Genomic DNA, 22906 nt, shown 5'->3' on the forward strand with positions numbered 1-22906 from the left:
CTCCACCTGATTTTAGCAAAGTTTAGTTAGTGTTTATTTTTCATTCGAGTGCTGTTGGAGTCTCCATTGCATTAAAATAAGCTAAAATCACATACCGTTTCTGGGTACTGAATAATTACATAATGATACATTGTGTAAAAGCACCAGTTATTGTCCTTTTAAGGAGAGCACGTCGATATATCTATGAAATGTTTTGACACTGTGGGCTATTATGACTATTTTTGACATCATGGAATTTTTTTACATGTGTTCTTCTGTAAATGTGCAAATGAATCAGCTATTGGCCACATTATTCCAGTTATTGAAATGATATATATTAATGATTGACCATCATTTTTTAAAGTGATATTTACCACTTAACTCATAAGTTAAGATAGGTACATGATAGGTACCTATTTGGTCCCAAGTCTTCCAGGTCAATCATTAAAATGACCCGTTCATAAAGATCCATTCTTATGAACAACTAATTAAATTTGCAGTGTAAAGGTCAAGTGTAGAGTTTAATATTGTTATGTTTATGAATGTTTCTGAGAGTATATGAATTAATGATAATGCAGGACCTATCCATAGAGATTCGTTCATTAGAACAACTTTATATTTTTGTTTATATGTAGAATTCGGTATTGTTAAAACTATAAATTTAAGAATGAAATATAGTTTAAGGTTGTCATTTAGATTTGTAATTCTCAAATCATCTTGAGAAATCATTAAAATATAAAAAAATATTTGAAACAATTAAGTAAAGTTACAAATTCAGTATTTTTATGTTTATTAATGAATGATAATGCAACAATTAAAATGTATTTTATTTCCTACAAATTTATAAAAATAATTAAAAATTATAAATTTGCATTTACAAATAAACTTTATTGAAGTGAAGTGAAACTTTATTTCCACTTAATCGATTTTGTTGATCTGTCAAAGTACATCCGGCTTTTGAAAAAATTCGTTCTGATCATCATCATTTGTCCATCCATCAGTTGTTAAACAGCACGCTACAACAGAATCCAAAGTATCTCTAATTCTTTTTGTGTCATGTTGTACAATTGTGGTATTAATGTGTTAGAAACAGTCTTAAGTGATGGAACTTGATAACTGTTATTCAAGTTATTAATAAATGAACGAAAGTATGAATTGTCTACTAACGAATGGGTAAATAATTCATAACAAACACTTTTATTAAACTATTATTTAGTTCTTGAATTTTACTGTCTGATAATGTTTGTCTCTACTATTTCCTCGTCCGTTAATTTTACTGAAGGATGAACTAATTTTAAATGAAGAATCAGATTACCTGTCGCACCTCCTTTATAAGATATTATCTTAGAACAGAATTCAGAATTTACATTTCGCCATATCTCCTCTTCACTTTGATCAAAAAAATTCCACCTAATACTTTTTCTTTGTGAACCGATCATTTGTGACCTTCTCATCTCTAGAATTAATATTTGTTAATAAATTATCAGATAGAATTGTAATATTTGTTGAGGACTGTTTTGTATTATCATCAAATAATTTTTGTTTTGATACAATTTTTTCTAAGGGCTTGTAGATTTAGTGTGGGCAAGAAATATTTTTGGAGATAATCTTAAATTCTTTTCTGGTGTAGGTGAATGCTTGAACATGTCAATATTATTTTGATTATTTACAGGGCTTGATGATTTTGTGTGAGAATCAAATTCTGGAGTAGGACCTTTGACAAATTCAGTTAGTGGAGGCTCAAAAACCTCAGTATTGTTACTTCTACTTTCCTGGTGTAGAGGTGTTAACAATTTCAATGTTTTTTTTTACTCTTCTTGATATTTTGCAATAGGAAAGTGAACTTTTACACCTTTTTTTAGTTTTGTTGTGGTCATTTCTAAGGGTTGTCTACTTTCCTCGTCAGACTTATTAAAAGTTTTAGCTATTTTTTTTTCTTTCGAGTTTTTTCTGTTTTTTTAGACTCCTTCTAATTTTTTCTCTAATTTTTCCTTTTTCTATATTTCTTCTATTTGATGAAGTCAGAACAAATGGAAGAAACTTAGTTTGCTTCTTGCCTTTTCGTGCTGGAGTATCTGGCCATATTAAGTAAGTAGCATTAAATTTATTTGTAGCATTTACAGATATATTTTCAGAAATGTTTAGGGATTTGTCAGGTTTTTTTAATAGATCTTCGTCACACTTGATTCAGCTTGTATGGTCTTCTATTCCTTGCCTGTTCAAAATTTCATTCTCAGGTGCTATCGAGGTTGCATTCTCGATTTCAGGTATGTTTACAATTTCAGTATCATCTGTTATTACAGGTATATCATTTATCTCGAGAATTACTTCACTTGTTTCTAAAACTTTTACTTCTTTGTCTAAAACATTTTCTTGTTTGTGGTTTGGAGAAATTTCTTCCTGCAGCTTTTCTGTAAATACTAACTTTTCTGTAAATACTAAAAAGATTTATTTCAATATTTGGTCATCATCAGATTGAGCTTTACAATTATTTCAAGATAGCTGTTTAATTTTGTCATTTCCAGCTATTTTACAAAATTATTTACAAGAAATTTTTGCATTTGGATCACTAAGTGTTGGCAAATCTTTGTGCTCATCCAGATTGCCTTCAGTTTCAAATTAATACTTTCCCAAGACATTTTGAATAGTCAAGAGCAGACTAATTACCTCATTACAAAGGGAATATACCCCATGTCTTAAACCCACTTCTGATAACATTTGGATTTAACAAATCTATAGCAGACTTTCAAACTGGAGCAAACTGTACTTTTGTTAACACTTTTTTGGGGATCTCTCTCCTAAACTGAAGCTTTGTTGAAATCAATATTTATTTAGTTTATATAGTTATTAAATGTACTATCAAATGATATTTATTTATCCTTAGACAAGGAAAGGGAGAGGACAGGTAACATTCATTTAATACACCTTCGAAAAGTGAAGCCAGTTTCGATGTGACCGCCATGTTTGGTGACTGTACTTATTACTACCTCTCGCATGGTTACCAGGTCTACTGAATTTTCAGTAGATCTACTGATTTCAACTGCAATTTACTGATATACATTTTTCTGGTGCCGGTTGGTGCCAATTTAGGCTTCGGTCAATTCCATATGATTACGCATCCCCTCTCTTTCCTTGTCTAAGTATTTATATCTTATAATTTAATATTTCGTTTAAATTTGACAGGTCTGTCAAAAGAAAACAACGTATGCTTTGTTAATACGTCAACCGGTGGTGTTATATAAATGTGGTGTTAAAAATATTATTTAAATTTTAAAAATACAGAAAACAAGGTATGGAGCTTCGCACTAGTATAATGTATCGCCTTCTGTAACATTTTTTTTATTTGTGTTAGTATTATCACTTTATCGTATAGCATAATATACTGCCATGGAAATTGGTACAAATGCAAACTTTTGGCAAAGAATATTATCTTATTATTTTACAATTTTTTACAGAGGATGCAACATATGTGATTCCTTTATTAACATTGTCACATAGTTATGAGGATTTTGCATAGTTATGAGGTTTTGAAGTTTTTGCAGTAAAAAATTGTGAAATATCTTACACAACTAATTCTTTTAGGCAAACCTGCTCCTCTAGTTAATGATGATATTAATGATGATCATGCTGTTAATGAAGATGATGTTCATCTAGATAAAGCCATTGTTGTTCGGGTTCCATATAAGAATAACAGCCGCAAAATACAAAAAGAAGCTGATGATATTGAGAGGCATCATGAAATCCAAAAAAGTGAGATTATGAACGTAAGTAAAGCAAAAGTTAACATATTGCAATTTCTATATCAAATATCTGTAACATATATGAAACAATCTCTTTAAAACAATTTGTTACCTGTATTATTTATTTCTTACATTCTTGTACTATAAAATACTTCAGTTCAGAGCTGGGAGTGGGTATGCCAAAAATCATCATCTGTTAACGGAAGAAAGTCTGGATCTGAAGGCAATATACACTGGGAAAATATACCTGTTCAAACACAAGGCAAAATTTTTATTGGAGGGACATATGCTAATATGGCTGAAGAACTGTGAAAAACAAGCAGAAATCTGCTCAGAATCTTGACAGGCTTCCTTCTGGATGTGCGTTAGTTAAAAGACACTTTCATGCAATGGGACTGTTTTATGAAGAGTTAAGCTGCAGACTTTACAACTTTTCAGGTTATCTGCTGTATACAGCAGATAACCTAAAACAATCAACGATATTTTGCTTGACTGTCAGGTATTAGATCGCAGGTGGCAACCACTTTTTGGAGACTACCAAGTGACTCCAAAAATACATGGTAACCATCCACTAGACCCGTATAAGCTAGTACAGGGTTCCATAGTCCGGGAATAAGTATCATGAAGAAGAATTATTTCTTGTTCAAATTTCTACATATATAAATCAATATTTTTTAGATCTCAAAAAATGCTATGGAAATGGTTTCACTGTCTCAAAACAAATTAATACAGTTTGAAAAAGCACAGGAAAAACGTTTGGAATGGAATGGGCCTTTGCAACAAGTAGAAAAAGGTAAACAGAAAACAACAATTAAGAATTATTATATTTTCATATTTACTAATTTCTGCATATCGCTTTTCTACTTTATAACCCTTATTTATTTTTCAGCATTTGAACTGATTAGATAATTTTTTACATCGACTTTTGTGTTGGTTTTAATGAACGTTGAGGAAGTGATAATTCTTCATTTTTCCGGAGTTGGCGTATAATTTCTTTAGTTTTCTTTATTCATCTTTAGAGTTCTTCTTCTTCTTCGTCTAGCCATTCGCGTCCACATCTGAACATAAGCCTCTTCAAGTCTTCCTTTCCATTGTTTTTTATTGTACGGTACTTGTAGCCAATTTTTCCCAGCAGTCCTTTTCAGATCATCTGTCCATCTCATAGGAGGTCTGCCTCTGGGTCTGTGTTGGTATGGTCTCCAGGTTAAAATTGATCTGTGCCATTTGTTTAGATCGCTCCTAGCTACATGTCCAGCGTATTCCCATTTCAATTTTAATGATTTTTGCACCACATCGGTGACTTTGGTTTTCTGTCTTATCCATGTGTTTGTTTTCTTGTCCTTAAGTGATATACCCAGCATTGCTCTTTCCATCGCGTGTTGAGTGACTCTAAGTATATTCATATTCTTGTTTGTGATTGTCCATATTTGTGCCGCATAAGTTAATATCGGAATAATGCATGCATCAAAAACTTTAGATCTAAGATGTAATTGAATTTGCTGATTTCTGAGTATATAGTTCAGTTTATCGAATGCTGCCCAAGCTAACTTTGTTCTTCTTTTTATTTCTTCAGTTTGAATTTCCCTATTTAGTATTATTTTTTGTCCTAAGTATATATATTCTTCAACTTTTTCTATAACTTTATCGTTTATTATTGTCACGGTGTCTTCGGAGTGCATGACTTTTGTTTTGTTTAAATTCATTTTCAGTCCTATTTTAGAAGATTCGGTATGTAGTTCTAAAAGCATGGTTTGTATTTCTTGTAGGTCAGCAGCTATCAGGATTATGTCATCTGCAAATCGTAGATTACTGAGGTAGCGGCCATTGATGTTTATTCCCTTATATTTCTAATTTAGGTTTTTAAAAACGTCCTCCAAAACTAAGGTGAACAGTTTGGGTGATAAAGTATCTCCCTGTTTGACTCCCCAGTTTAATGGTACAGGGTTCGTGTGTTCATTTTCATTTAGGTAGTATGTAGCTGTAGCTTGGTTCATAGTTTCTTTTATTAAGTTAATATATCTGCTGTCTATTCTACAATTTTGCATTGCGTTTATTACGGCCGTGTGTTCTATGGTATCGAAAGCTTTTTCGTAGTCTACAAATGCTAGGAAAACTGGAAACTTGTATTCGTTACATTTTTCTATTAATATTTTTGTGGTTAACAGGTGATCGGAAGTTGAATAGCCTTTTCTAAAACCTGCCTGTTCATATGGTTGGTATTCGTCTAATTTCCTTGTTAGTCGAGTAGTTATGACTTTGGTGAGTATTTTAAACAGGTGTGACAGTAGGCTGATGGGTCTGTAGTTTTCCAATTTTCGACTATCACCTTTCTTGTGTAATAAGATTACTTTAGAGTTGTTCCAGCTCTTAGGGACTTTGCCCTGATTAAACAACTGTCCACAAGCTTAGTTACAATTGCAATTAGTTCCTTACCTCCTTCTAATATCATATCTGGTAATACTATCTTCTCATGCAGCTTTATTTCTCTTCATGATTTCCAATGCTGTAGTTACCTCTGAAATTGTTACTTTTGGCATTATTTCTGATCCAACATTTTTTATTAATTTCCGTGCTGGTCTCATCTCATCATCTTGTTGATGTGTTCTGTAAAGTTCTGTGTAAAATTCTTCTATTCGTGTCAGTATGTTTTCTCTAGTTCTGATTTCATTTTCGTCTTTTCCCATTAATGATATCATCTGACGTCGTTCTAGTGTCGGTCTGAGGCATTTCATACTCATTTTTTTCAATAGTTGTTGTTATTAATTTTTCGTTTTCTTTTCTTTTTTGTTGTCTGATTCCTTTTCTAATCTGCCTATTAAGTTCTCTATATTCGTCGGTTCCCCTTTTGTTAGATTTATTTAAGATCTTCCTTCTTTTTATTTGTTGTAATATTTCTTTGTCTAATTCATTGTATGTTGTTTTTGGTTTTTTCAGTTGCAGAAGGCTTTTATTCACTGTTTCGGTAATAAGGTTATTCAAATCATCAATATCATTGGAGTTTATCTGCTGCATGCTAACTTGATTTAATGCATGCGCTATCTTTTTATTAAATTCACTATTTTTGATTTCTTCAGATGTCCATTTGTATCTTTTTTCATGTATTATCATATATCTTTAGAGTTATAGTGGGCATTATAGTTATAGTACTATAATATTTTTTATAACCTACGTGTCTTATATAACTTCTACTCTTGATGACTTCACTTCTGTTCAAAATTTTCTTCCAAGAGATCTTCCGCGATGGTTGCAGTTCTGCCAAAGTCTTCTGAACAACGATAATGCTGATCGATGTTATATTAAGAATATTATGTTCAACGACAAAGCAACTGAAATGACAGAAGGAGAGTTTTATTTGTTTGTTCCACTGTAATCTAGGATGTCCTCTTTTTCTCCTTCTATTTGGTTGCCACTTCCAAGGTCTCTACTGTATTCTGTTGAATAATAAATTAAATAAATACTAAAATTGTAGTTTCGCATTTAATTAATAAAGATTTAAGAACCAGTTTTTATATTAAGTGTTCAAAATGTAGCCCTATCTACTTCCTGACAATAATTCATCCTATTGTTAAAATCTTTGAAATCTGTCAGACGAAATTTCCCTTCATATTCTAAGCAAGGCTGAACAGTGGTTCAGTGGAAATCGGTTGTTGCCTAATACTGATAAGACAGTTTTTGTCTACTTTAGAACCAGCCAGTCACGAGAGTAGTTTCCAGATACAATTAATTTCCTATCACAAAACACGGAACCTGCTAGATCAGTTAAATTTCTTGGTATTCATATTGACCAGAATCTGAATTGGGGGGAACAAATACAAAATACGACAAAAAAACTGAATAGAGCCTGCTACTCATTAAGGGTGTTAAAGAGCTATCTAGACCAGGGCATTTTACTATCAGTATATTATGCAAACTTTTATTCTATTATGCGATATGGGGTAATCTTCTGGGGTGCTGCAGTAGATAGCTCAACTATCTTTATAGTCCAAAAAAAGGCAGTTCGTGTGATCTTAGGATTGAAGGCGGGAGAATCCTGTAGAGGCCGATTCAAATCACTCAATATACTCACTTTCTCAGCCATCTATATATTTGAATGTATTATGTTCCTTTTTAAAAATTTTTCTTTGTGTTGTCACCTGCTTCCCAATCATGAATATAATACAAGAAGCCTTAATTTGAATTTGCCACTTCACAGATTGTCTATAACAGAGAGAAGTCCTTTGTATGCGTGTGGTAAATTTTATAATAGTCTACCATCTGACATTCAACAGGAACCACACTATAGAGCTTTTAAAAGAAAGGTTTTTCAACACCTAGTTGACATTGAGCCTTACACCGTGGTGGAGTACCTGGCCTATCCTTCTCCTTGATCAGCAGGTTTAATTTGTAATGTTAATATATTTTAAATGTGTGATGTCAATATATATATTTTTAATATATATATCTGTAATGAATAATGTGACGTTATTTGCTCAATTATGTTTAAAAATTTATGCAAATAAAAATTTACTCTACTCTACTCATTCTTCAACAATTCGTTGTTTCAAAATATCGATTCTGTTGGGTGCTGTAGCTTAAACCTCAAGTACCCCCACAGAAAAAATCTAACGGTGTGAGGTCCTGTGACCGAGCTGGCCCTTCTATCGAACCTGCTCATGTAATCCATATACCACGATATTCCTTATCTAGGTAACGTTTTACTGCACCATAATAGAATTCTAGTTTTCGGTAGGGGTCATCTGAAAGTTTGTGCACAATTTTTAATTTGTATGGATGAAATTTGTTTTTAGCCAACACTCGGTGTACTGTCCTTTGACTGATTCTATAGATAGACGCAACTTGGGCTGTAGAAGAAGTAGGGTTCATTACCATTTCTGCAATTTGTCAATTTTTTTATCATCGCTAATTCTTGGTCGATCAGATCGTTTGGCATCTTGAACACTACTTGTTTCTACAAACTTCCGAAGAAGAATCAAATAAGTTCTCGATACAGGGCGATAGGGTACCTCTCATTAAAAATACATACGTACAATTGTGTCGATGTAAACATTTAAGTATCTCGTTAAACAATAATTAAACTAAATATTCAAGCTATAGCACTTTTGCAAAAACTTAGCAAAGTAAAAACAACTGAGTATTGAAAAACGTCAACTTTTTTGACAAACGTCAACAAACCGTTAGAATTTTTAATAATTAAATACGAAACTATAATTTTAGTATTTATTTAATTTAAAAACAACTAGAGAATTGAAAAACGTCAACTTTTTTGACAACCGTCAACAAACCGTTAGAATTTTTATTAATTAAATACGAAACTATAATTTTAGTATTTACAGTGGGTGATCAAATTATTAGCCACCTAGTAAAATTCAATTTTTTTTTCTTCAAAAGGGTATATAATTGAGCTGTATAATATATTAATGCGTTTGTTTCCATTTTATTATCTTGTAACACTTTATAAAAGTACAATAAATAGTTTGGCAACAGTGGCAACACAGCGGGCGTGGCAATACGTGACTCAAATACTATTGTTGGTCAGCGCTGTCCTGCCTAGCTTGCAACTTGTGTGCATATTATTTTATATTATTGAAGAAGGTGTAGATGAAAGAAAAATTCGAGATATTGTCTTGGCAGTCAGAAAACAACCTCGAAGGATTTTAATGAGAATTATGCAGGAGTCTGGCATCAATATTTAACCAATGGCAGCTCGTCGGTGAATAAATGTTATGGGGTTTTCAACCTGTAGCACTGCAAAAAAGCCCCTACTCACACCAGCTATGAAGAAAAAAGGCTTTAATGGACTAAAGATCATAAAGATTGGACCATTGATTATTGGAATTAGGTAAATAACATTACTTAACATTGTTTTTATTTTATGTGGTTTATAGTTGATCAATTTGTCCACGTTTCTAAAATAATAATATTATTCCATGTTTGTTTTTCGGATGAAACTACCGTGCAGATCCTCATGGATAGAGCTGAATTTGTAAGGAGAAGAGGGGAAAAATACAAAGCGGATTGTATTGTCAGGACGGTAAAGCACCCCCTGATCATCATGGTGGGTCTATCATAAGCAGTCAAAGAACTGGTAGACTCTATATTGTCGAAGGAACAATGCAGCAGGACCAGTACTTGAGAGTACTTTAAACAAAAATGCTTCCCCAGGTCCAGGAGTGGTTTCGGAATAAGAGATTCACGTTTATGCATGACTTGGCGTCTTGTCACAAGGCAAAAACTGTTACAAAATTCGTTACTAACAACCAGATAAAGGGGCGCGAGTGGCCTAGTAATTCGCCAGATCTGAATCCAATAGAAAATCTTTTGAAGCTCATGAAGAAAGAAATTGCTAATGAAATTATGACCACAAAGCGTCAATTAATCGAGCGTTTGATAACAGTGTTGTACAGGAATGAAAAAATTCATTAAAATTGCTAGAAGTGTATAGACAGTATGCCAAGAAAGTGTCAGGCAGTAATTGCTGCAAAAGGTGACACTACCAAGTATTAGGCTTAAGGCATAATTTTAAGTGTTTTTATGTAATTACTCGTTTCTTTTTTAATATTTGTAAACTTTATAAGGTTCTAAATCTCACTAAAACAGAATTAAGCACAACATATATTTTGTAGCTCAATTACATACCATTATTAAACAAAAAGTAAAATTTTATGGGCTGGCTCTAATAATTTGATCCACCCACTGTATTTAATTTATTCAACAAAATCAACTTAAACCCAAACAAAACTAGTATGATTGAATAAGTATTTTCAATACCTTTCAAACAAGATGTCACTTGCCATAAGGTCCCATTTAAAATTTTCAGTCACAGTGGCTTGTAAGTTGTAACGTCACCTGATGACTAGTTGAGAAGCCTACGTCCGTTTATTTCCTCCCTCCAAATTTCACTATTATAAGTATAACCCTTCAAAAGATACGAGAGTGGAGGGGAATTTTAGCTAGCACTGTATATTGAGGGATTAAGATCTTCTTCTTCTCATTGCGCCGTCTCCTTTCGAAGGTTGGCGATCCAAATGGCAATTGTAGTTTTGGAAACTGCTGCGCGAAAGATCTCTGCGGATGAGCGGTCGAACCATCTCCTCAGGTCTTTCAGCCACGAGTTCTGGCGTCTTCTTACTGATCTTTTACCCTGTACTTTTCCTTCCAGTATAACTTGAAGTAATTCATATCTTTCGCCTCTCAGCACATGACCCAAGTATTGCATTTTCCTCTCTTTGATTATTCTTAGTAATTCTTTTTGTTTACACATGCGACGAAGTACCTCAACATTAGTAACTCTTTGTACCCATGGAATCCTCAACATTCGTCTGTATATATACATCTCAAAGGCATCTATTCTTTTTTCTATTTCAGAGTCCATTGTCCAACTTTCACAGCCATACAGTAAGACAGAAAAAACGTAACATCTGATCATTCGGATTCTAAGCTGTAGACTAAGGTCTGATCTTGTAAAAAATGTTTTAATGCTCATGAATGTTTTCCTTGCTTATTCGATTCTTGATAAGATTTCTTTTTTTGGATTACGCTGACTATTGATATTTGTTCCCAAATATTTTATGGAATTTACCTGTTCTATTATTTGACCTTTGGCATACACCTGTACGTTTATTGGTGTCTTTGAAAATACCAAAGTTTTAGTTTTGGAAACGTTTAGATGTAAACCGAACATTTCGCTGTGGTGAACTACCGCATTTATTATATTTTGTAGTTCTTGTGCGTTGCTTGCTATTAAGACGGTATCATCAGCATATCTGATGTTGTCTATGCTGATTCTGTTAATCTTAATTCCGCCTTGGACCTCGTCTAATGCTTCTCTGAATATAGACTCCGAATACAAATTAAAGAATAGCGGTGATAAGACGCAACCCTGTCTCACTCCTCGTCGGATTTGTATGTCTTCGGATGTTGTGTGCTCTATTTCAATTGTTGCCGTTTGGTGCCAGTATAGTTCTGAGATAATTCGCAAGTCTTGTTCGTCAACTCCAGTTGTTCTCAGAATTTCGATCATCTTTTGATGGTAAACGCTTAACGTTTTTCGGATTAAGATCACAGTATATAAAATGATAAACTTCAATAAAAATTGTAACCATTAATACCGATTTAATTTTTGGTTATAAGTGTTTAATATTAATATTTTAGAACATGGCAAACATCTAAGCACAGATCCAAATAAATGTGAGAATACCACCAATATGCAGGAAAATGAAACGTCTGATAAAGAAAACATTTCAATCAGTATTACAAAAGAACAATTGGAGCAAAAGTGTCGGACTTGCTTTATTAGAAATGGAACAATTAATGTATTTACTAAACACCACGAAGGAATCTTATTCCGTGATTTATTGGAAAAATTTGCTTTAGCTGAGGTTAGTTGGCTTTACTTGTTTATTTTATTTTACTTATACATCGTTTTTTTATTTTTTTTTCCTATTGTTTTTGGGGAGAAAATATGATAGCGTGTGAATTAATTGTTTCCTCTTACTTTAATACTTTTAATCATAGCCGTCTTCTCCTGAGGCTCTGTTATTTTTCATTTCTCTTAATAAACAAAATATGCAAAAGATTAAACTTCACTTTTTACTCATAAACCATAAAAAAATTAATTTTAAAATGAGTTTGTAAAGTTATTTGTGTTATTTATTGCTTAATTATTGCAAAAATAGCTTTAACAGTAGATTTTCTGAAAATTATTAATCATCATCATCATCATCAATCAGCCCTGAGTTGTCCATTGTTGAAAATAGGCCTCCTCTAGACTTTTCCATCTGCTTCTGTTCTGCGCCTCTGCTATCCAATTGGTCACGATTCTTTTGAGGTCGTCGGTCCATCGCGTTGGGGGTCTTCCTTGACTTCGCTTGTCAGCCCGTGGTCTCCACTCAAGCAATTTTTTTGTCCAACTGTCGTCTTTCATTCTTGCAACATGTCCTGCCCATCTCCATTTTTGCCTTGTAATATATTCGATAATGTCTTCCACTCCGGTTCGTCTACGAACTTCCTCGTTTCTTATTCTATTTTTTAAGCTTATTCCAAGCATTGATCTCTCCATCTTTCGTTGTGTCCTTCTCAATTTTTCGGCTGATGTTTTTGTGAGAGTTAAGGTTTCTGCTCCGTATGTGAGGACTGGTAGAACGCACTGGTTAAAAGCTTTTCTTATTAAATGGATCGGTATATTTGTTTTAAATACGTCTCTCATTTTTCCGAATGCAGCCCAACCCAGACTTATTCTTCTGAGTAGCTCGCATGTTTTCTTCTATTCTATATCTCGCGTTAACCTTATTTCGTGACCCAAATACACATATTTTTCCACAAGTTCTATGGGCGACTTTTCGATTTCTATTAGCTCATTGGGGACAAGATTGGTCATCATTTTTTTTTCCATAGTTTATTTTTAAACCGACTTTCTGGGTTACTTGCTGTAGTTGTTGTAGCATAACTCTTGCTTCTCCTAAGTTGTCAGTTATGAGAACAATATCATCGGCATATCTGAGATGATTGAATATCTTTCCATCGATGCTAATACCCTTTGATTCCCACTCTAGCCGTTTAAATGCGTACTCCATAACTGTTATAAATAGTTTTGGCGACAAGGTATCTCCCTGCCGCACCCCTTTGCCAATTTTTATCTTCTCAGTCATGCAAAGGAGGTTAACGGTTGTTGTCGCATTTTCGTATATATTTCGAATAATATTTGCATACCTGTGATCTATTCTGCATTCTGATAGTGCTTTTAAGATACCGACTGTTTCGACTGTGTCAAATGCTTTGTGGAAGTCGACAAAGATAAGAGCAAGAGATCTGTTATATTCGATAGACTTTTCAACTAGAGTTTTAAGGCATTGCAAATGGTCGTTTGTTCCGTGTCCCGCTCGAAATCCTGCCTGTTCTTCTGATTGATAGAAATCGAGTTTTGCTTCTAATCTGTTTGTCAGTATTCGAGTAAAGAGCTTGTATAGGTGGTTAAGCAAACTAATTGGCCTATAGTTTTCGAGATCTGGTTTATCCCCTTTTTTGTGGAGGAGGATTGTAACCGAATTCTTCCATTTACTTGGAATGTTTTCAAATTGTTTATCGCCAGAAAGCTTTTATCTACGACGTTATTATTCGTAAACTATTAGGTCTACATGAATTCTGAAGCACCAAATTGAAGATAAAGGCTTATATCAAAGTAAATCATTTAACTATTAAAAAATTTATTTTAAATATCGTAAAATAGGTATACAAAAGTACTGTGATTGTAGCTTATAAACATTTAAAATAACTTAGATGCATCAACATATAGGAAATTCATTTTTTGTTATTCGAAATATTGACATTTTTACACGATTTAAAAAAAAATACAATGTACTGCTACCCTTAGAAACCGAGTTAGCCCTTTTTTTTCACACCTTATGGAAATATAAAGGTACACAGGCAGATCTCGAAAAAGACGGAAAAATTTCTTTGGAAACTACAAAAAATCACACAATTATAATAAAAAGCGGTTCGATCTACATAGGAAGAAAATTGAATAAAATATTGAAGATTTAGTATATGTGGAAAACGGAAACGGTCTAACCAGAAAGAAGTTACAGTTAGATGAAGTAAGGATTGGACCATACAAAATATTAAATAAAATTTTCAATTCGATCTATGAAGTTGACACTGGGCATAGGAAAACAGAATCAAACCTTTTTCATATCACTAAACTTATTCCAGTGGTGAAAGAGAATATCCAGTGTTGAAAGGCTAAATGTCGTTTATAATAGATCTTCTTCAATGGGGGGAGGATGTAAAGAAAAACAGAACACTCTTTATGTTTGTTTTTAATTTATTTAATGTTGATTTTAATAGCTTGTTATGCCACCGTCTAAGTATCTAAAGTCGTATTTAGCTTCTGACAGTGACTCTTGTCTTGTCATTATTAATTTTTATAACTGCCACAAGAGATGTCATTTTAATATTAGTTACAAGATTCAAATGTTGTTTCTTTTTGCAGAGAAATACAATTGATTATTACCAATGAAACTTTGCTTATTGAAGAAACATATATATATATTTGATAGATTCGGCTCAAGTTACTAATGTCAGTTCTCTTATTCAGAGCGTTATGGTGTTTAAGTATTGAACACATTTCCAAAAACTGCCTTTTTACGAGATTACGTTCGTTGCCAAGAATCCTAACTTCATTAAAGTCCACCTTGTGATTAGTGTTAATAGCATGTTGAGCAAGAGCACAAGTATGCTTAGATAAGTTAATATCACTACGGTGTGTCGTAAGACGCCCTCGTAGTGATCTCCCTGTCTGACCGATGTAGCACGAGTCACACTCAGCACAAGGTATGTGATAAATGACGTTGACTTGTTCCAAAAGGGACAAGGGTGTTTTAGTTTTAGAAAATAAGTTTCTAACAGTCTTGGCATTCTTAATAGCAATTTTAACAAGTATATTATTATGTTTGTACAGTTTAAGTTTCTCAGTAACTTGAGATAAATAAGGCAAAGAGGAGTAATGGGTAGTTGGAGTCTTAAGTACAGTACTAGGCAGAACAGTGTTATTCATGGTATTGTTTGATATTATTCCAAGTTGGTCACCATCATTATACAACTAGTTATTGATGTCCATTATCTTAAGCTTCTTTACATTTTATACCATTGACTGCTACATGTCTTTTTAAGGTAACACATTTATATTGACTTGTCTATGGATGTTTGGTTTTTTATATTGTGCTTTTTAGATGAACTGATGATGCTTTCTGATTAGAGAGCGAAACGTCTTCAATAAATAGATAGAGTAGCCAACTTTTTTGTCTTTTTTCTCCAAATTTTGACCGAAAAACCCACCACTTTTTGAGTGATCCTTATTTATATTGGATTAACGGTCGTATATATTATTAAACCTAGAGCTAAGATTAATACTATAACAAGAATTAATATTAAACTCAACAGTCTTTCAGGTTGAACCTGAAATTTGAATTTCAGTGGTTGAATTTCTTCTGTGAGATCTGACAAATTTCCTTTCTTGCCATACCACAACGTCCCGGGAAACTCAACGGGAAACTTGTTTTTGTCTATAAATAATTTTAGGTATTCATTTAATGTCCTATGTAGTTTTTCATAAATTCCTATTGACTAGGGGTAGTTGAAAACTTGAGCGTAATCTTTAGCATTTTAGTTAACTCATTTATTACTTCATTTTTGTATCCTGTGCATTGATCCATCCTAATCTTTTTCATGAATCGGTGTCATAAAATACAAGCACAGAAACAGTTATATTACAAAGGAAATTTTGGACATAATAAAAAAAAAAGAAATTTTTGAAAAGAAACCAAAAATAAATGGAGAATGGAAATCTGCGAGAAAGCAGAACTATTATTTACAAAACATGCCTTTATTAACTTCCATAAAAACTCAAAGAAATAGCAAACACCTTTAGGAAAACTAAAACAATAACAAAAAACAAGAACTTCATAACAGATGGTTATGGTGGTCATGAAAATATGGTCCATTATCTTAAGCTTCGTTACATTTTATACCATTGACTGCTACATGTCTTTTTAAGGTAACACATTTATATTGACTTGTCTATGGATATTTGGTTTTTCATATTGTGTTTGCTTTCTGATTAGAGAGCGAAACGTCTTCAATAAATAGATGAAGTAGCCAACTTTTTTGTCTTTTTTCTCCAACTTTTGACCGAAAAACCCACCACTCTTCGAGTGATCCTTATTTATATTGGATTAAAGGTCGTACTCCTTTTTTCGATATATATATATATATATATATATATATATATATTATTAAACTTAGAGCTAAGATTAATACTATAACAAGAATTAATATTAAACTCAACAGTCTTTCAGGTTGAACCGCGTCGATTATAATTGCGCCGAGCTTTCTACATCATCTTTGATGTCTTCTTCAGGGTTTCCCAAGTCTGTGTCCCGAGTCTCCAGACACTACTACACTGATCACTAACCAATGCATTACTGCCACTGGGAACAGAGGACGGTTCATATATACCGTCGATGGTGACTTGGTTTGGGTGGAGGTTGGTGTGGGGTTTAGCGTGAGGCTTGGCGCGGCAATTGGCGCGAACGTTTCTGACAGTAGGATTTGATTTACGGGTGGAGCGGACGATATTTTCTTTATGCGAGGTTTCTATGTCGAAGGTAACTGTATGCCGTCATCTCTTTTATTGAGACAATTTGGCCTTTTTTTAGTTTCTATAACTTCTCATTGAAATTGCGAAGAGAAATGGAATGTTCATAAATCCTATTTTGGATTCTACTAATTGTTTGGTCTATATAGGATCGGCAGTCTGCACAAGGAATTTCATAAACTCCGTGTTGTTAATTTGGAATGTTATCTTTGATCGATCGGACAAGAGATGAAAGTTTTTTTTTTTTGTTACTATATATTGTCTTTATTTCTTTTGATTTAAGAATTTTGTCGATTTTTTCAGTGACGCCTTTGATGTAAAGAAAGAAAGAATATAAATTATTACAGTATAATAATATAAATTATTATAATACATAAATTGAATATAATATAGAGATCAATTACTTTTAACAAATTTGTTTATCATTTTATATATTCTTATTTTCATTCCAGATTCATCAGTCGGATGGTTTACCACAAAGAATTTGCACTTATTGCTCAAGCTCCATTATAAATTTATGCACGTTTAAAAAGGAGATCGATAAATCCTTAATAAAACTTAAGGCGGCCATTCGACAGTTAGATAATCAAAATATACCGGAGTCTCAATATGAGGGAAATAATAAATCCAAAGGGGCCCTTCGACAGTTAGATAATCTAAATATATCGGAATCGCAATGTGAGGGAAGCCATGAATCCAAACCGGTCCATCGACAGTTAGATAATCTAAATATATCGGAACCGCATTGTGAGGAAAGCGATGAATCCAAAGTACCGCGTAATGTATATAAAGTCGTGGAAAACCTCAAAATACAAGTTTATGTTGAGGGTGACGAAGACAATGAGAGTAAGAATGAAATAGTCCAACAAATTATTGTAGCACCGAGTGAAAGTAATAATAAAAATGAATATATTAACAAAGACAGTGATAGTACTATTAGTGTATTAGGAGAAAGTTATTTTGGGCCCAATGCAGATACTGGAAGTCATAATTTCAGGAGCCTTTTAAATGATATCAGCAAAATACAGCGAAAATATTTGAGAACACGAAAACTTTTAATGTCACAAAATTTAAAACGAAGTAATACCAGTGTTCTTTTAGATCATAGTTATATAAAAAGTGTTGACCGAAACAATGGCAACACAAACAAAAAGCGTGGAAAAGAAAAAAAGAAGGAAACGCTTTGCCCGTGTTGTAAAAAAGGACAAAAGTTTAAAATTAACAAGTTTTTAAACCAACAGATATGTTTTGATAAATATTCTCATTGTGATAAATACACGTGTACATATTGCCACACCAAAAATTCATTATGGTTAAAACATGGGGCCCACAATAGGGCCAAACATCGAAACAAACATTTTTATGCATAAACATTCTGGTGAAATACTTCTTTGCAAAATATGTCGGAAGTTTTTTGAATGGGGATATTAAATCAGTGTTTATTGATTCATTATTCTGAGTATGAAAACCGTGAGTTTTCTGCATATACAGTAAGCGCCACGATAGTAGACAAACGTCTACCTAATCCCTAGACTTATTTGATGTACAATCCGGCCGATTCTCACATGTGACTTTCAGATGTCGCTGACATCTGAAATGTTATAACTGATTTCTTCTGACAAGCATGTGGGAAACGAAACTATTCAAAATAATTGTTTTTCCATACAATTTTTTTTTTGTATTATTTATTTATATTTATTTATTATTTTATATTGTTTGAATTATTTTTTTAGTTTGAAAGAATTTCGTTGTTTTTGTTCCAAAAAATAAACACATCAGAAACCTTATTTTCATATTCTTTTGAATAATTGCTTATTTTAATGTAAAATAAAATAATATATCATCTCGAAATATGTTTTGTTTATTAAAATAATATAAAGTACACATATTTTACAATACAAACTTTTGAAGTATCATTAACAATTGACGCCTTTTGTGAAGTTACAATAGTATATTAAATTAGAATAAATGTTTTTCTGATAGGTGTTACGACGAAAAGAATATCAAGACAAAAACAAGTTTTTGCTTATTTACTTTTATAAACTGTTTACGTCTCGGCGTAACAGTGCAACAAAGGAAAGGGTTCAGGACTGTATGAGCTCAATGTGCCCGTATGTCTACAAGCGTGGCGCTTACTGTATAAAAGAATAATATGTAAAGTTTGTGTTGACAATTTATATATATATATATATATATATATATATATATATATATATATATATATATATATATATATATATACAAATATCGACCTTTTCGAAATTTCCAATATTAGGCTTGCTATATGCATTCATACTTTACTACTCCAATACAAGAAGATAAAACGGCCTATAAACAAATATTTATCAAAATAAAACAAATTCAGATTCTTATCATTTATAATTTGCATTTTTATTAAAAAAATTTAAATAAAATTATTTGAATATTTTTATTTGCCTATATGCTACATTTACCACCATCTCTTGCCATTTATCCATCCTATTGTACTCCCGAAGAAGCTGCCACTAATAGGCGAAGCAATGAAGCAATAAAAAGTCCAAAACCTACCAAATTTTTGCAGTTAGGTGGATCTCCATGAAACTTATTGCATCCTATTCGTATGAGTGCCAGGAAATTTTGTGAACAAAAATGATGATGTGGAAATGAAAATTGCATTATAAAATTTCGACGTGATGAAAAATGATAAATTTGTAATTTCGAAAATAATTGACGGAAATGAGTTCAGTATTACTACTCGGGGGTTTTGGGATCACTGAACACGAATATCATTACGGCGATAGTCTCCGAGGTACCAGGTGCACCCAGAACTCCCGTTTCCTGTAGTTTTGTGGATTACATTTAAATAGATTCGTCTCGAAATTACAATCATTTCGTATCATTGCGCCAACTCTGAATGTTGATTAATAACGGCGTAAATTGATATAAGTAAATCTAAAATCATATGTACCTGAGTTAGAGTGAGAAAAGAGATTTTGTTTAATCGTCGGTTTATAAATATTTCTGCAGGTATTACGGCACGGTACCAGTACCAAAGAACATAGTTCCTGTAATCGGCTTGGCTCACAAATGTGATTTCCATAAACTTTTAATTGCAATTTACGTCGTTATTAACCAAAATTCAGAGTTGGCGCAATAATAAGAAATGATTGTAATTTCGAGACGAATCTATTCATGTAAATTTTATTTCATTTGAGTGACATTACATTTTCCATAGGATATATTTGGTACAAAATTAGTGTAAACTCGTTACTTAGGCTCGCTAAACACTATCTCGGTGATGATGTACCTGATGCCAGTACGGGCTTCCTCTTTTAGAGTTCTGTAGAAATTCGTTACAAAATCAGCTCAAATTCGTTACTCGGGTTATTTGGAATTATTATCAATTATATACTTGATATTAAAGTTCAGCAACCTCAAAACCCCCGAGTAACGGGTTTGCAATGATTTTGTATCAAATTTCCACAAAATCCAGGAGCAGAGGCCTCGCACACTATGACCGACCTGATATTAGTGCTCAGCGACCCCAAAAATCCCCGAGTAAACACCAATAGTTCATAATACTATTAAGGCGGATGAGTTCAGACCTACTAATGGACTACAATTACTCATTTGAAGCAAAACCACAAATTATAAAATATCTTTATTATTTAAAACATTGGACGTGTTTCGACATCACTGTCATCCTCACCTATAAATTTAGGAGAAGGTAGGTAAATCTAAAATTCACAATAATACGCAACTTTAGGAAGGAACTTAGTCAACAGAAAATTATTTAATGTAAAAATTTTACTACTTACGGAGTATAATTAAAAGAAATTGGCTAGGTTGTCAGCGTCATAGGAGAAAACAAAAGTCCAATTACTGTCTTCTGGGTACCATTTTGGAGAGACAGAGTGGGACCAGAATTTGTGACGTCAGTATTGTACCTACTGTCAATCGACATCGAAACCATCGACGATACAACTTGTAATTACTCTGTAAAGGGGTATGGAAATTTATATAAAATCTAATGGATGTTAATGATGTGTAAGATAACTGCAAAAGCTGTTAACAAAGGTGGTTTTCGAAACAGAATTTAGTTGTACACTTCGATAGGCAACCAACCTTACTTTTGAATTTAACAAGAGACTGTTTAAATGGGAAAACCATAGCAACTATTGGAAGTCTTCATTCCGAAAGGTAAATGGGTGAGTAAAGTGTATGACAAGATGGATAATATGTTACGGGAATTTAGATTCTTTCAAACTATTGCGTACTCTTGCACATCCCACGACATAACTACTTATATAGTAATTTACTCTATGTCTGACATTGTCCCTATATTTGACAGGTTTTATCAATAAAATAAAAATTAAGAAAATGGATGTTGCTACTTATGCAAGGAACGTTTTGTTGCATTATAACATTTATAGAGTCTAAAAATCAAATTTTCGTTAAAACCTTCGCTGCGCTACCAGTTGAAAAAGATTGGTAACTACGTTTGCAGAAATTAATTAAAAATAAATACATGTATTTCCATCTTGCGAGTAACGTACAAACGAAACGCGTTTGTAAAAACTAACATTATAGGTACCTATAATATTGTTTGAAAAATATCTATCTAATAGAGAGATAATTTAGTTATTTATTTTTCATTGTAAGATAGATGAATTCATCTGGTGATTAATTTCATTTGTAATTACCAGTACCAGTTTGGTTAAGTTATCTCGGTCGAGCCATAGTTTAAAATATTTGTATAAGAATTGAGTAAAATGAGTAGTAGAATTGTTAAATTAGTAAATTTGGCGTTGCAGAATGTAACTACAAGTGGTAGTTGTGTAGCACCAAGAAACAATTATAAATAATTTGAGCGAATCAGAGGAAAAACCATTTAGCAACCATTCGGACTGTGATTCTAATTATGCTCCTTCTGAATTCTGAACTAATTCAGATAATGACTAATATAAAATCAGTTCCGAGAAAACATATACTGACTAAACCCGAAGGGCCTGGTACCAAAAAAGGGCGAAATTGTATGGAATGTTACAAGAAGCTAAGGGAAACAATGAAAAGTAAAGAAGCTGATAAAAAGGTTTAAAGTTACTACATACTGCAGCATATGCGAGGGAAATCCTGCTTTATACCATGTTTTAATTTTAAACACAATGCATAAATTTTAAAACTTATTCTTACTAATAATTAGCATTTGTTATTTTTATAGTTTATGAAAAATATGTATTTTCTCAATAAAAGTTTTGGTTTTATTTTATTTGAAAATATTATATGCACTTCTTAAAAATTTCAATTTTTGCTTTACCAAAAAGAATAGTCTGGTACTGATACAGTTTCCAGCAAGTTTGTATATTCCTTGTATGTATACAACTCTTACTACACACAAATCTTTAAACCACAGGCCATACATACTTGTATGGTTTGTGCTTTAAACATTGACAGACAGATCGCACTCACATTTCTTAAGAACTACCAGTCCATTGCGACAGAATTCTACAGTACCAGTCAATTACAACTGGTAAGAATTTTTCGTAACCGCAGCGGTGTTAAAAAAAAACTCTAAAAAATTCCCAATATGTCAGCTATTTTTGAGGGTGTCAAATTTTAGTACATCTTCTGGTAAAGTGCTATAAATTTGACATGTAGATATCAAATATAGGGACACCCAACCACAGAATAAATAACAATCAGAATACCCACTCTCAGGTGCTGCCTTTGAAGTTTGTTAAAGTTTTATCACAGTATAGACAACTTATACTCGGGTACGACTATTTTCTAAGTCGATGCCATCAACCTATATATTGTTGAATCGAATTCGTCTAAATAAAAAGAAATTAAATAAAGTCGTTTAAAAATAACTGTTCCAAAGTAACGTTTCTACCGTCGTCGTCGTGTATTGTAGGTTGTAGGTTGCTTGTGGATTGTGCTTAATGCATGCTCATGGTACAATGAATACACAAGGTATGATATTGCGCATGACATTTGACAGCTGGCCCAGGAGTGTGACGTAGTCAAGATCGCTCAAACCACCTCGAAACCATTATTA

General features: G+C 32.8%; 1 protein-coding gene and 1 long non-coding RNA gene across 4 annotated transcripts in view; one reads left to right on the forward strand and one right to left on the reverse strand.

The window, feature by feature from the left end:
* Positions 1-18828, forward strand: part of LOC140445072 (uncharacterized) — a 49728-nt gene extending 30900 nt beyond the window's left edge. For all 3 annotated transcript variants that reach the window (XM_072536866.1, XM_072536865.1, XM_072536864.1), the window contains 4 exons: positions 3562-3743; positions 4398-4512; positions 11871-12097; positions 17322-18828. In XM_072536866.1, the coding sequence (XP_072392967.1) occupies positions 3562-3743; positions 4398-4512; positions 11871-12097; positions 17322-18239 (1442 nt within the window). In that variant the 3' untranslated portion in view covers positions 18240-18828. The remainder of the gene's footprint in view (positions 1-3561; positions 3744-4397; positions 4513-11870; positions 12098-17321) is intronic.
* Positions 2-20838, reverse strand: LOC140445074 (uncharacterized). Its single transcript, XR_011951361.1, has 3 exons — positions 20667-20838; positions 1295-1435; positions 2-995 (listed from the first exon to the last, which is right to left on the reverse strand). It is a non-coding gene; the product is annotated as an uncharacterized lncRNA (long non-coding RNA).
* Positions 20839-22906: the final 2068 nt, after the last annotated feature.

Source organism: Diabrotica undecimpunctata, chromosome 7 (assembly GCF_040954645.1).
Source record: "Diabrotica undecimpunctata isolate CICGRU chromosome 7, icDiaUnde3, whole genome shotgun sequence".
Classification (NCBI taxonomy): domain Eukaryota; kingdom Metazoa; phylum Arthropoda; class Insecta; order Coleoptera; family Chrysomelidae; genus Diabrotica; species Diabrotica undecimpunctata.